The following is a 15,088-nucleotide window of genomic DNA, read 5'->3' on the forward strand; positions in this document are numbered from 1 at the left end:
CGTGGGGTTCAGAGTTCCTCTGGCAACGGGGGAAACCCAGAGCTGTGAATTACTTCAAAAGAGCATGAAAGGGAGCACAACAGTCGTTACTGAGCCTGGCGGACAGCTGATGGATTCTCAGGTATTTGAGTTTATTTTATTTTGCTCTTCGGAGTGAGTTGGGGGGGGGGGGGGGTGCGCAATTAATAGTGAGTAGTGAGTGTGGGCCCACAATTATTACGTGCAGTACCGTGTGTTTACACATTTGATTGCGAACTCATTCCCTGGTGTTAACACAAACAATATTATGTGTAAATAGACTAAAACTTTTCTACTTTGTGAATATTGGAAATATTCAAGTTATTTATTTTTGCAGAGAAGTGTAAATTATTTCTTGTTTTATTTTAGTTTACCCACTTGCTGTGTTCTAAATAAAAATGTAATTGTTTTGTGAAAAACCAACTAAATCCCTAACTTTAGTGGTTGATTTGAGTTAATAGGGTTTTTAACTATCCATTTGAATTATTTCATTTCCATCACCCTCAATAGTTACAGTTACTTTCATTGTGAGTCATTTTTTTCACAGGATTCGTACCCAGAGATTTTGCATCCCAAGTTCAATTCCATGCCGGCTGAGCTACTGAGCAAACTTGTTACATCTGGAAAGCGAAACATATGGAGCTGCAATCATAACGGTGTACAGAAACAATTACAAGTTGATTCTATGCAGGGAATTTGCAAAAGGAACATTTAGAAAGCAAAAAAAATAGGATTTCTACTCTTACTTTGTGTAGACTTAGTGACACTTATCAGAAAACAAAATAGTGTCTTAAGCTAAATATTTTTGTGAAATGTCTAGAGTTGCACACTATTTTATGTCAAGTGACACTGCAGAAAACAGCAACTGCAGTACTGTTCAATTCTACCCAACAAACCTGCTGTCAGACATCGTTTTCAAGTCCTGAATATTTAAGACAGTAACTTATTTGCAGAAACCAGTTGTTACTCTGACAACTAACTGAACTCTGTGCAAACACAACCATATTTAGCTCTCTGAAACAGGACTGACAAGCTTTTTCTGCTGCTGTGTGAAAGCAGCCTGTCTGTGTTACAGCCTTCACCCTTCTTTGCCTGCCTCCATCTAGTTTAACACAGTCTGGGGAAAATGTACAGAGATCAGGGGCTCAAATTCACCCCTAAAGCTTTTAAACTCCCACAGATTTTGAGCAGAACAGCTCATCATTACTGGGCAATCTCTTCTCCACAACCAAATACCTCCAATCACACCCTCCTTTCTGCACAGATAATGCCCATAAATGAAAGCAATTCACACGCCTCAGTGCAGTATGGGATTGAGTGGGTGTTTGAGGTTGATCAATAGGGTCTGCTCCACCCCTAGCACTCACTCAGATGTGTACTGTATATACAAGCTAACCAAACCCTGCAATTGTTACATCTCCCTCCGAAACTTCAGCTCTATTGTAATCTCTTAGCATTGTGTCCAAGCAGCACCGATTTAAAACAGTTACAGCTCGTGGAGGGAAAATGTGCTTGTGTTTCTTCAAATAGAAGCACTTTTATTATGCAAGAAGTCTAAAATCCATGAAAACTAGCCATGAAATTAGCCTTAGCAAGTAAAAAACAGTTTTTATCCTGCAATAATGTGACCCAGGACTACAAAACCAGTCTTAAGTAGCAAGGATATATTGTATGGGTCAAAATGATCGATTTTTCTTTTATGCCAAAAATCATTAGGATATTAAGTAAAGATATCTTCCATGAAGATATTTAGTAAATTCTTACCCAAATGTATCAAAAGTTAATTTCTGATTAGTAATATGCATTGCTAAAAACTTCATTTGGACAATTTTAAAGGCGATTTTCTCAGTATTTTGATTTTTTTGCACACTCAGATTCCAGATTTTCAAATAGTTGTATCTTGGTCCAATATTGCCCTATCCTAACAACCATACATCAATGGAAAGCTTATTTATTCAGCTTTCAGATGATGTTTAAATCTCAATTTTAAAAAATTGACCCTTTATGACCGGTTTTGTGGTCCAGGAAATATTTCAAATGCCCAACAAAGAATGTTACAAAACACAACATATAATTAAAGATGAGGTAGAAACAAGCAAACCCTAGAAACCCAGGAAACCCTAACCTCTAGGGTTGCATGACAGATAGTTTAGCAATAAACGCAGAATGGAAGTCTCTGGTTTCGTTCCATTAACACTTGCAATCTGCACCGACAAGCCTAATCTGCTACACTGACATAAGACACAGATGGTGAGGGATATATGGGAGTATCCATCATCATTCCACAGCTATAACGTTCTAAACGACAGCAGAACACCAGGCTCATTTCAGCAAGATCTGAGCTGAAAGTCGAGTTAAACTGATCAAGTGCATGATAGCTCTTGGGCCAAGGTTAAATATACAAGGCCTGTGTGCTTCATACAGCTATAAAGTTAATTCAGAAAAAAATGTATCACATGTTTATGGCTTAATTAGCCAAAGAAGACTCATTAGTCAAACAAGGTTTGGCACTGCTTGCATACATACTGTAGTTCAGCACTAAATAATCCATGATAACTTCTTGGATAAAGGAAAAAAGGGAGGAGATGCACTAAAACTGTATTATGCATGTATTTACAGACACACACACACACACAAGTACCATACACTTAAAGCCAGCATGACGCATTGAAAGTTTTTTGTTTTTTCCCCCAACAACTCTTAAAGAGATAGTTCAGCCCAAATTCTGTAAGAACTTTGTTCTTCTTTGTGAACACAAATTAAGATATTTTTGATAAAATCTGAGAGCTTTCTTACCCTGCATAGACAGCAATGCAACTACCACGTTCAACTACCCAGAAAGGTAGTAAGGATATTGGTAAAATAGTTGTGACGTGAACTCTCGTGAACGTGTGTTGAAGACTGACACTGAGGAGAAGAAATTGTTAAATAAAGTCATTGTTTTTGTTTTCTTTGCACACAAAACTATTCTCATAACTTCAAGTCATTGTTTTTGTTTTCTTTGCACACAAAACTATTCTCATAACTTCATAAAATTACATCAGAACCACTAATGTCAAATGGACTATTTTAACAATGTCCTTACTACCTTTTTGGGACTTGAATGTGGCTGTTGTGTTCCAGGGTCAGAGAGCTCTCAGATTTCATAAAAAATTAATTTGTGTTCTGAAGATGAACAAAGGTCTTACGGGTTTGGAATGACATAAGGGTGAGTAATTAATGAGTATTGGGTAAACTATACCTTTAATAACTTGCCAGCAATACTACTGTGTTTGGACCATTTGAATTTATTGAGGTAGTACCTCAGTACGAAAAAAACTGTTGCAAAAACAACATCAGCTAAAAGCAAAACTCTTTATTCATGCTGCAATGCATGCTGGGAGTTTACAAACATAACATTTGGAGTAATCATCACTAATCTGCACTACTATTCAAAAGTTTGGGGTCAGTAAAAAAATAGAATAATCCTTTTCAAATATTGAGCAGCAACAGTTTTCTGAAGACTAAAAATAGGCTGCTGACAATTTTACTTTGTCATCCCTGGAATAAATTACATTTTTCATTAAGAAAACAATGCTGTGCTTTTTGATCAAATAAATGCAGCCTTGTGAGAAGAAGAGACTTCTTTCAAAACATAAAACAATCTGAAAGAATTAGTTCACTTCCAGAATAAAAATTTCCTGATTACTTACTCAGCTCTATGTCATCCAAGATGCTCATGTCTTTCTTGTTTCAGTCGCAAAGAAAATAAGGTTTTTGAGGAAAACATTCCAGGATTTTTCTTCATATAATGGACTTTAATGGGAATCAGCAGGTTGAGGGTTCAAATTGATGTAGCTTCAAAGGGCTCTACATGATCCCAGCTGAGGAACAAGGGTCTTATCTAGTGAAACAATTGGTAATTTTCTAAAAAATATAAAAATGTATATACTTTTTAACCACAAATGCTAATTTTGCAATGTGCAACTTTGCACATTATGTAATCATGTTGGAAAGGTCACGCATGGTGAGTTTTTCATCTGTGTACTTCAGTTCAAAATTGGACACAGTAAAAAAAACTTGTCCAACTTCTTTATTTTACCTTTTTTCGTAAAGGGCGTTTGACTTTCTTTGCACGTTCGCTTTGTAAACACTGGATCGGTATTTATGTCATGTGTGACCTTTCCAACTTGACTATGTAATGCATGAAATCAAGCTAGTGCAGGACAAGCATTTGTTGTTAAAAAGTGTATATATATATATATATATATATATATTAATTAGAAATTGACCGATTGTTTTGCTAGATTAGTCCCTTAATCCTTGGCTGGGATCGTGTAGAGCTCTTTGAAGCTGCAATTTGGACCTTCAACCCGTTGATCCCTATTGAAGTCCTCTATATGGAGAAAAGTCCTGGAATGTTTTCCTCAAAAAATTTCGGTAACACTTTCTATGAAGCCTGTATTTATAATACATTATAAGGGTATTCTTAAGGCATTATAAAGAATGCATAATGCATTATAAAAAACCTTATAATATGTTATATCATCTCATGAGTATTCATAAGAACAGTTTTTTGTATGTATTATAATTTTTACTTTTTTGTGATTATAGCTTTTAAGAGTATGATTTCCTCCTCGTTATAACAAATTATAAGTCTCATATCTTGTCATCTTTCTCATGTCACTTTACTTAAAGCATACAAAGACCACTTATAAGTAATTATAATAATATTTCCCAAAGAACCTTAAGATCATGCATCAGATCAGATGAATGTGTAATATGACACATTTGTATTATCAGTTTGATTATTTTGATGGTATACTTTAGACAGCTTTTGATTAGTAACTCTGCAACTGCATGTCAGCTAGCAGTAATTATTATTAGTAGTATGCTAAATATATGCTAACACTGATTTTGATGTTTCCCCAAAAGACAAACTATTATATTATATTATATTATATTATATTATATTATATTATATTATATTATATTATATTATATTATATTATATTATATTATATTATATTAAGTAACTTTGCAAGTACATGAACCTTCTACCTAGCCTAACCATAAACTAAGTCTACTAATACTCTAAGGAGTGTCAGTTGACATGTAGGTGGAAAGTTTAAGCATATAGTAAATGGACTAAGTGGACCATCAAAATAAAACATAATATAATGTAAAAAATAAATGTAATATGATATAATCCATTATAAATTAAGTAGATTTAATATGGCATCAATAATCACAATCTTAAAAGTTATAACCTCAAATACTCAAGTATTATAATGTATTATAATTGTTGTTATGATTATTTATGACATGATATAACATATTATAAGGTTTTTTATAATGCATTATGCATTCATTATAATGCCTTAGAATTACCTTTATAATGTATTATAAATAGGGGCTTCATAGAAAGTGTTACCAGGAAAGGTTTATTCTGAAAGTGAACTAATCTATTAACCTTACATTTTTGATCAATAGTGTACATATTTTTTCCATGTAGAATAAAAATAATTTAATATATTAGATTAAAAACACCAATATACTACATAAAATGTAATTCCCCATTTTTATAGTGTAGACTGATAGGAACTCAATAGGTGATCTACTTAAGAACTGCACAGAAAGTCATTTCTCTGTTTCCCGTGGCCAGTAATCTATCTGAGATGGCTTGAGGCACAGCCACTGAGCCCATGCAGCTTCTCTAACTTTGAGTACATCCCAGTCTGATTGAGTATGTAAGCCCGGCTCATAGAACAGTACATTAGCTTCTTACCCGAGAGGCTTCTCCAGACGGCTGCCTGGTGAACCCACTATCTCACCCAGAGTGCAGAAGGTCTGACCCAGGAAGTCCTACAGAAGGGTGGCCCGAACAAAAGATGGCCCAGAGGAGATGGGATAGGCACACAGGAAGCAAAGAAGAGAGAGAAAATAAAGTCAGGGTGGTTCTGGGTATAAATGAGTTGTACAGGTAAAGAGAAAAGTCTAGGAGTGCAAGGCAGAGACGTACGTTGAAATCGGAGGGCTTCCAGTAGGGAGGTGAGGCCGCAAATATAACAGTAACAACAGAGCATATCATGTAACCAAAAAAGACAAAAAAAAAAAAAAAAAACGAATTGAAGAAGTCAGGCCGAAGAGGATAGAAGAGAAAAAACTAGAGTTAGAGAATAGTGAGAAAGGATCTTGGAGAAGAGAGAAGAGGAAAAACACCCACGATGATCACAGATTACAAAAAAAAAGCGAGAAAAACTAATCATAAATCTGAATTCCACTGAAAAATGAAAATGAACAGATACACACACACAAAACATTCGGGTGGTTCTATGCAAAATCATAATTTCATAATTTGCCCCTACTGAGAGTTTTTTTTTACGCTGTGTGCAGTTTTGGTACCTGTTTTTATTGAATATAATTATGCAAATCAATTATTGATGCAACCTATAATTTGATAACATTTACATATCTTTTATATAAGGTAATAACAAAAAATAATAATTTATGTATGAAATATTTCATTAATTGCACCAAGCAAACAGTTTTGTGTCTAATTTGTTGAAGTCTAATTTGCATACAAAGACAACAAGTTTCTGATAATGACTTTGTTTTTAAGATGAAAAAAGTGTTGCAAGTGTTTCATGAAAACATCTCTTAATATCCTGTCATTTTATATTTTTAGCTTGTCTTTAATCAGTTTAATAGAGAACAAATTGTCTGTATTTCCCAAGATATTAAAGCACACTGCAGGAAACATTCAGAACCTTGAGAAGCCCAAGAGAGTGTTTGATTTCACTTCTTCTTCAGTTTTGCACAGCTTCAATAATGGCACTAAATATAATTTTCAATCATTTTAGATTGCATAAAACCAAACGCAGAATGAAGAGCATGCATGTCAAAATATGAGTGCAATCGCCAATGAACACAAAGAACTTTTATATACATCCAAGCAAACACACATGCAAATACAAAGTGCTTCTATACACTCACATGTTTGGCCAGATCAGGACTTTTGGAGTCAATGTCATATCTGAAATCCAACACAACAGCTTCAGTTGGTATTGTTAAATGATGGCATTTCCATTTTATGTGTTATGAAGAGGAATGCTTAACCATCCTCACATTATTTGATCTGTGCTTCATCCATAAAGTTAATATTTTGATTTCTTGCAGAGAACATTTCTTAAAGTCAGCATGAAATGAAAATTTCCCCTATTCACATTTATCTTCTAAATGCATGTCATAGATATTGAGAACAATTAATCTGTGCATGTTTCATGTTTTTTTTAAAAATTACCTCGTAATATTTAATCAAAATGTCATAATGATATGTTACTCTCAGATGTATGTCACAATAAATCAAGAATGCATTGTCACTTTAACAACCAAATTTGAATTTGCATCTGGTTGCCATTATAATTCTGCCCAAACTGTAGGTGATACTGTCATTTTAGAAATTTCATTTCGCTACTAGTGAAAAAAATGATACATTTCCCTTTAAATCAAATCACCCTTAGACTGCATTTAAATTCTGGATGCTGTTAAATTTTGAGTGGAAGAGCAGTTCTGGGGCACAGCTGGTTGGCTCTGTGAATATTTGCATTGGTATAAGCAGGAATCGGCATAAACGTGGAAGGTTTCTCGCTGACAGCACACTGAACTCTCCAATTAAGTCCAGCCTGCAGTGCAGCAGGCCTTTTTCAACTCAGCAGAGCCCATTTAAGAAGGTGAATGAGAGTGAGATGGACAGTCAGGCGCAGGAAGGGAAGAACACATTGTAAATCATCTGGGATCCAGCGTCACACATTTGTGTTTGAACGGCTGCGTAAAGATTGGGGATAAAACTCATCTGAAATATTTATCACCCTTTCACTGATCCAGCCCCTTACACATGACAGTCAAGAGAGAAGCAGCATCAATAATTACCAAGAAGGACGCGCTGGGAGAGGGGGAGACAAACAGAGCGAGAGCAGAAAGACCGGAGTGGGACAGCTCATCGGAGAGCGAGGCAGATTCCTGTGTGTCAGCATCAAAGGGAATAACTCACATGTCAAAGCGGAGACTCTGCTTCTCCTCGAAGAAATAGTCCAGGATGTACTTTCTCACAAAGTCGGGGTTCAGGGTGTTGTCGATGACTTCAGTTCTCCCAAACTACACAAAAAGAGAGAGAGAATGTCAACATGGGAATGAAAAAGTTCAAATCTACATCTCTGTTCAGTCCATTAACTGCTGTGTTCCTGTGACTTTGCAGGCTTAGGAAAATCTAGGCCAGCAAGAGGTGGTATTTTGAGAGGTGATGTATCTCTTCTGCTAATGAACAACAGGAACCCCTGCTCAGAATCAGTAATGTGTACGTATGTGTGACACATATGTGTGTGTGAGTGTTTGCATGCAAATGAAGTAATAAATATTGAGGAATATTCATGAGTTCTGGGCTCATGCTTGGGATGTCACTTTAATGGCGGTCTATTCATTCACCAGAGCACATGCAGTACTGTAAGCTGCTGTGATTTCTATGTTAATGTACAAATAACAGTTTGGCTTCGACTCTCTGTGCTACATCTGAATTACTGTGCAACCATAAACATTGACATTTCAATACATTCCTTGTGTAACATCCTCTGGAAATGCAAAAGGCCTTCGATCCGCTAATGATAAAAGCTCTGCTTCGTCTTCTACTGTCTCTGCAAGAATGTGTGCCTTGTTGGTTTTATGTAAGAAACATAAATCAGAGTTTGAAATTAGAGAGGGTGGGTGAACATTTTAGAATCTTCTGCCAGAGGAAAGAAAAATGAAGACGGAAAAGGAAACGAGAAGGAAGAAAAAATGAAAGGGAGGAAGAAAGAAAGAAAGGAGAGAAGACAGGAAGCAAGAAAGGAAGGAAGGAAGGAAAGAAATGAAAGTAATGTGTTTAAGAAAAAAGAAGGAAATGAAAGTAATACGTTTAGGAAAAAGAAGGAAGGAAGGTAGGTAGGATAGAAGGAAGGGAGAAAATGAAAGTAATGTGTTTAATAAAAGAAAGAAAGAAAGAAAGAATGAAAGTAATATTTTTAAGAAAAAGGAAGGAAGGAAGAAAGGGAGGATAGACGGAAGGGAGGAAATGAAAGTAATATGCGTTTAAGGAAAAGAAGAACGGAAGGAAGGAAGGAAATGAAAATAATATGCTTAAGAAAAGAAGGAAGGAAGGTAGGATAAAAGGAAGGGAGGAAATGAAAGTAATGTATTTAGGAAAAAGAAAAGAAGGGAGGAAAAAGGAAGGAAGAAAGGCTGGAAGTGAATGTGTTTAAGAAAAAGGAAGGAAGAAAGGAAGTGGATGTGTTTAAAAAAGGAAGGAAGGAAGGAAGAAAGTGAATGTGCTTAAGAAAAAGGAAAGAAGAAAGAAAGTGGATGTGTTTAAGAAAAAGGGAGTGAGGTAATGAAAGTAATGTGTTTAAGAAAAAAGAAGGAAGGAAGGAAGGAATGAAGGAATGAAGGAAGAAAGGAAATGATAATAATATGCTTAAGAAAAAGAAGAAAGGAAGGAAGGAATGAAGGAAGGAAGGGAGGAAATTAAAGTAATGTGTTTAAGAAAAAGAAGGAAGGAAGGGAGGATGAAAGGAAGGAAGCAAATGAAAGCAATGTTTAAAAAAAGAAAAAAAGAAGAAAGGAAAGAAGTTAGGGTGGACGGAAGGGAGGAAAGGGAAGTAATGTGTTTAAGAAAAAAGAAGGAAGGAATAAAGGAAATGAAAATAATATGCTTAAGAAAAAGAAGAAAGGAAGGAGGGAAGGGAGGGAGGGAGGGAGGGAAGAAATGAAAGTAATGCGTTTAGGAAAAATGAAGGAAGGAAGTAACGAAGGAAGGAAAGAAAAAACAAAGAAGAAAGGATGGAAGTTAATGTGTTTAGGAAAAATTAAGGAAGGAAGAAAGGAAGTGAATGTGTTTTAAAAAAGGAAGGGAGAAAGGAAGGAAGTGAAAGTAATGTGTTTTAAGAAAAGGATGGAAGGTAGGAAATGAAAATAATGTTTGAGAAAAAGGAAGGAAGTGAATGTGTTTAAAAAAAGAAGGGAGGAAGAAAGGAAGTAAATGTGTTTAAGAAAAAGAAAGGGAGGAAGGAAGGAAGGAAGGAAGGAAAAGCAATGTGTTTAAGAAAAAGGAAGGGAGGAAGGGAGGAAATGAAAGTAATGTGTTTAAGAAAAAGAAGGAAGGAAGGCAGGATGAAAGGAATGAAGGAAATGAAAGCAATGTTTAAGAAAAAGAAGAAAGGAAAGAAGTTAGGGTAGACGGAAGGGAAGAAAGGGAAGTAATGTGTTTAAGAAAAGGAAGGAAGGAAGGAAGGAAGTGAACGTGTTTAAGAAAAAAGAAAGAAATGAATGTAATGTTTAAGAAAAAGAAGGAAGAAAGGAAGGTAGGGTAGAAGGAAGGGAGGAAAAGGAAGAAATGTGTTTAAGAAAATGAAGGAAGGAAGGAAGAAAGAAAGGAAGTGGATGTGTTTAAGGAAAAGGGAGGAAGGAAGAAGGGAAGGAAGTGAATGTGTTTAAGAAAAAGAAAGGAAGGAAGGAAGTGGATATGTTTATAAAAAGGAAGGAAATGAAAGTAATGTTTAAGAAAAAGAAGGAAGGAAGGAAAATGGGGTAGAAGGAAGGGAGGAAAGGGAAGTAATGTGTTTAAAGGAAGGAAGGAAGAAAGGAAGGAAGTGGATGTTTTTAAGAAAAAAGGAGGAAATGAACGTAATGTTTAAGAAAAAGAAGGAAGGAAGCAAGGAAGGTAGGGTGGAAGGAAGGGAGGAAAGGGAAGAAATGTGTTTAATAAAAGGAAGGAAGGAAGGAAGAAAGGAAGGAATTGAATGTGTTTAAGAAAAGGAAAGGAAGGAAAGAAATGGATGTGTTTAAGAAAAAGAAAGAAATTAAGGAAGTAAGAAAATGAAAGTAATGTGTTTAAGAAAAAGGAAGAAAGGAAGGAAATGAAAGTAATATGTTTAAGAAAAAGAAGGAAGGCAGGTAGGATAGAAGGAAGGGAGGAAGGAAGGAAGGAAGGAAATGTGGTTAAGAAAAAGGTAGGAAGGAAGTGAAAGTAATGTGGTTAATAATAAAGAAGGATGGATGGAAAGGAAAGGAATACAGAAATGAATAAAGAAAAGCAAATGATAATATACAAGAAGAGATGAGAAGAGAAGAGAAGAGAAGAGAAGAGAAGAGAAGAGAAGAGAAGAGAAGAGAAGAGAAGAGAAGAGAAGAGAAGAGAAGAGAAGAGAAGAGAAGAGAAGAGAAGAGAAGAGAAGAGAAGAGATTAGAGAAGCCTGTCGTCTTTGACTGTATTCTTGAAGGATGCTCTGCAGTCGCTCCCTCAGCTAATTGTGTTTCCCATGAATAATTAAACAAGATGAGGCAGATGAGAAATGCATAAATAAATGAATCACCAGAAGGGTGTTACAACACCCTGGCCGTGCAGAAATGAAGGAGACGGCTTATGAGGGATAAGGGAATGATAAGGTGATTTGAACATACTGTAAAGACCATCCCACAGTGCTCTTGTCAATGATAAAGACAGACACTGTATCATCACACACTGACTAGCTCACAAACATGCAGTGCAATATATGGCTAGTGCCTGAGGCATGCATGTCTGATGTTCTCTGTTGTAGTTTAGAGATGCAGAAACTTCCATAATTAAAGATAATTTCCAAATCACGTAGCTGGAACCACAAATAACAGTCTTTAATCTATAAAAATTAGGATGAATTTATATTAAGGCCATAAACATTGATAATTGCACAGGCTAGGAATGACAGAACACTCTCAAGCAAAGCTCTGTGATAGCAGAGCACAGAGTCATTAGCATTCATAACATAATGCTTTATGTACTGCTAATACGACCTCACAGTCTGACTTTACATCTGTTATAAATCATTCTGTTGACCTGCTGCTGTACATAAAGCCATAAAGCCTTTTACGGTTTGTCACATGGTGCTTTATTCTACAAGCATTTCACTGGTTTCCAACCTTTTTGTCACAACTGCTTTTGGACAGAAATCCCATTGGAGAGGAGATGCAAAGAAAAACATTTAACTTAAATCACCAAACTGCTTTTGAAAAAAGCTTTACCCCCCATTGAGTGTTAAAGAGGCAGCCAAGGCACAGTGAAAAAGAGGTGAAACCTGTTGTTCAGACCACTGCTGTGCAAAACAAACTCTACAGGAGCATTAGCACAAGGTCACATTCAGGAAAAAAAGAGAAGGATAAAACACAACATTGTCTGGTTTGGGGCGGCTGACGTTTTTGACATTTTGAACCTCACAATAGCAGTGATAAGACAAGAGTGTGAAATCATAACAGGTGCATAAATAAAGTTTAAGCTAATTATGATGCACAGAATGGAAAGAAATGATCTTATGCAAAGTAGGATAAACAAATCAATGACTTTAATTAAAAAAATGTCTTGAATTGAAACAGACTGTGATTAAAATAATTAAAATAAAAGTGAAAATAATTATCATGTGTTCTGACTCTCAATAGTCAATAATATTACAAGGGAAAAAAATCTCACTTTGTCACGTCACAGATAAGATATTTGAGTTTTTCATGACCAGCTGTTTCTTGTATGTTAAGGCCTATTCACACACTAAAATACTGGGTTTAGCCTGCTGGGTCATTTAATTAGGTTGTTTTTAATATTTCTACCCGTGTACTGGGTAGTTTTTCTGTAACTAAGCTGCTGCGTCATTCTATTGGGTTATTAATTTTTTGTTTTGTTTACCCAACTGTTGGGTTGAGCCTGTCTCTGATTAAACAACCCAGCTGCTGAGTTATAGTCAAAGCACAGGCTTTCTGCTTCCTCTAACGTTACAAGAGAGACTGGTTCACAGCGTCAGGTTCAAATGTTCACTGATGCTTCAGAAGCAAAAACGATGCATTAAGAGCCAGGGGTGAAAACTTTTGAACAAAATGAAGATGTGTACATTTTTCTTATTTTGTCCAAATATCATATTTTTTCATTTAGTACTGCCCTTCAGAAGCTACAGAAGATACTTACATGTTTCCCAGAAGACAAAATAAGTTAAAGTTAGCCTACTCTTCAAATTCAAAAGTTTTCACCCTCAGCTTTTAATGCATTGTGTTTTCTTCTGGAGCATCAGTGAGCGTTTGAACCTGTAATAGTTGCATATGAGTCCCTCAGTTGTCCTCAGTGTGAAAAATTGGATCTCAAAATCATACAGTCATTGTTAGAAAGGGTTCAAATACACAAAAATGCTGAAAATCCAACGAATTTCTGGGACCTGAAGGATTTTTCTGAAGAACAACTGATAGTTAAACTGTTCAGGACAAATAAGGGACTCTTGAACAACTATAACTAAACAAAAAAACACAGCTGTGGATCAAAACAGTATTACCAATCAAGTGCATGTAAACTTTTAATTTTAATGTCATTTTTATAAATTCAACTATTATTTTCTCTTGTAGACTATATGTAAATGTCCTTTATGTGAAATATCTTATTCAAGTCAGTAGTAGATAAAAAATAAAATGCATTTTGTATGATCCCTCTTATTTTGTTAAAATGTATGTAAACTTTTGACCTCAACTGTATATCAGAACCCACACTGAAGAAGATAAATATGACTATAACATTTTAATATTTGTTCTAATTTCGTAAGAATAGGAAAGTCCGCAACACAGCAATAACAATACCGCAACAACAAACTGGAGCGATATTGTTGAATTCAATTTCCAAAAAAAAAAAAAAAAAATTCCAGCTGAGGCCCAATAAAAACATTGACAAAAATTTTGAATCCATCCAACTTTAAAGAGGACATTAGATAACCATTTTCCACAAGTTGGTATGATTCTTTCAGAAATGTCTGTAACATGCTTTGGCTAAAATTCCTTAATGGTTGTGTAAAACAACACCCTTTTTACCTAGTCAAAAACAGCTCTGTTCACAGCAACCTGTTTCAGTGCATTTCTCTTTAAATGATAATGAGCTACTGCTCACCCCACCCCTCTCTTCCATTTTTTGTTTTCGATGCCGCATTACCTTCAAAAACAAAACTGCGTTCTCAAGTGGCTCTGCTGTCAGGAGAAAATGAAGGCTCTTATGTTTACTTTTACAACTACAAAACACCTGCATTGCTTACAAAACATTTTTGTTGCTACAGCTGCTCGAGCACAGAGAAAATGGCGGACAACATACAACTGGCTGAGGGAGGAGATATGCTAATACGGGAGTGACCATCAACCGTCGTGGGCGGAGCCTGAGTAGGATGATGTCATACTGCTCAGAGAATCAAAACTAGACTGTTTAAGTTTTCTGGGGATTTAAAAAAAAGGAGTGAATGTATTTTTATCATTGAACAGTGGTTGATTCCACACACTGCTAAGACACATTTATAAGCAAACACCATGTAAAAGTGAATTTTGCATCCGATGTCCCCTTTTTTACTGGACACTCAAAAAATATCCCTATTAGTTGGATTTTTTTGATTAGCCATGCAAAAGACATTGATGACTTTTCTGTTTGTCCATCAATCTGCAATCACAGCTCATATATGTGAAGAGCGTGGTAGTTGAAGCATATCATTCATGTTTAACACCATAAAATTCTGGCATCACTTACTCATCCTCATGTTGTTCCAAACATGAATGACTTTCTTTCTTCTTTTGAGCATGAAAGAAGATATCTCAAAGAATGTTGGTAACCAAACAATTTTGGCTACTACTGACTCCCACTATTTCTGAAAATATTCTCTTTTATGTTCCACAGAAGAAAGCAAGTCATACAGGTTTTATGGAACGACATGAAGGGTAAATTATGTAAATAATGAGCATTTTTCGGTTTCTTTGTTTTATACAATTTAGTTCAAAGCATTAAGCTACTCTAGACAGAAATTTTACTATAGCCCACATTTAAGGAGATTCTGCACCTAAGAACACTTATATCCATGGTAAGATCACTTTAATGCAAAATGCAGTAGTTTGTTGCTTATTAATGAGTAAACAATTAAATATAGAGAAAAAAAAGAATGTGGGATACAGCAGCTGAAGCATGGACACAATCACTCAGTCAAAGTAAGGCGCTTATGCTGTGTGTTAGTAACAAAGAGAGAGACAC

The 15,088-nt window shown here is 35.5% G+C and overlaps 1 protein-coding gene across 1 annotated transcript in view; it reads right to left on the minus strand.

Moving 5' to 3' along the window:
• The window catches only part of cpne5a (copine Va), a 120,429-nt gene that overhangs the window by 79,506 nt on the left and 25,835 nt on the right, over positions 1-15,088 (minus strand). Inside the window, exons 4-7 of the mRNA XM_073819832.1 lie at positions 8,051-8,154; positions 6,994-7,033; positions 6,020-6,034; positions 5,786-5,862 (exon numbers count right to left, since the gene is read on the minus strand). Coding sequence (XP_073675933.1) covers positions 5,786-5,862; positions 6,020-6,034; positions 6,994-7,033; positions 8,051-8,154 — 236 coding nt within the window. The remainder of the gene's footprint in view (positions 1-5,785; positions 5,863-6,019; positions 6,035-6,993; positions 7,034-8,050; positions 8,155-15,088) is intronic.

Source organism: Garra rufa, chromosome 15 (assembly GCF_049309525.1).
Source record: "Garra rufa chromosome 15, GarRuf1.0, whole genome shotgun sequence".
Classification (NCBI taxonomy): domain Eukaryota; kingdom Metazoa; phylum Chordata; class Actinopteri; order Cypriniformes; family Cyprinidae; genus Garra; species Garra rufa.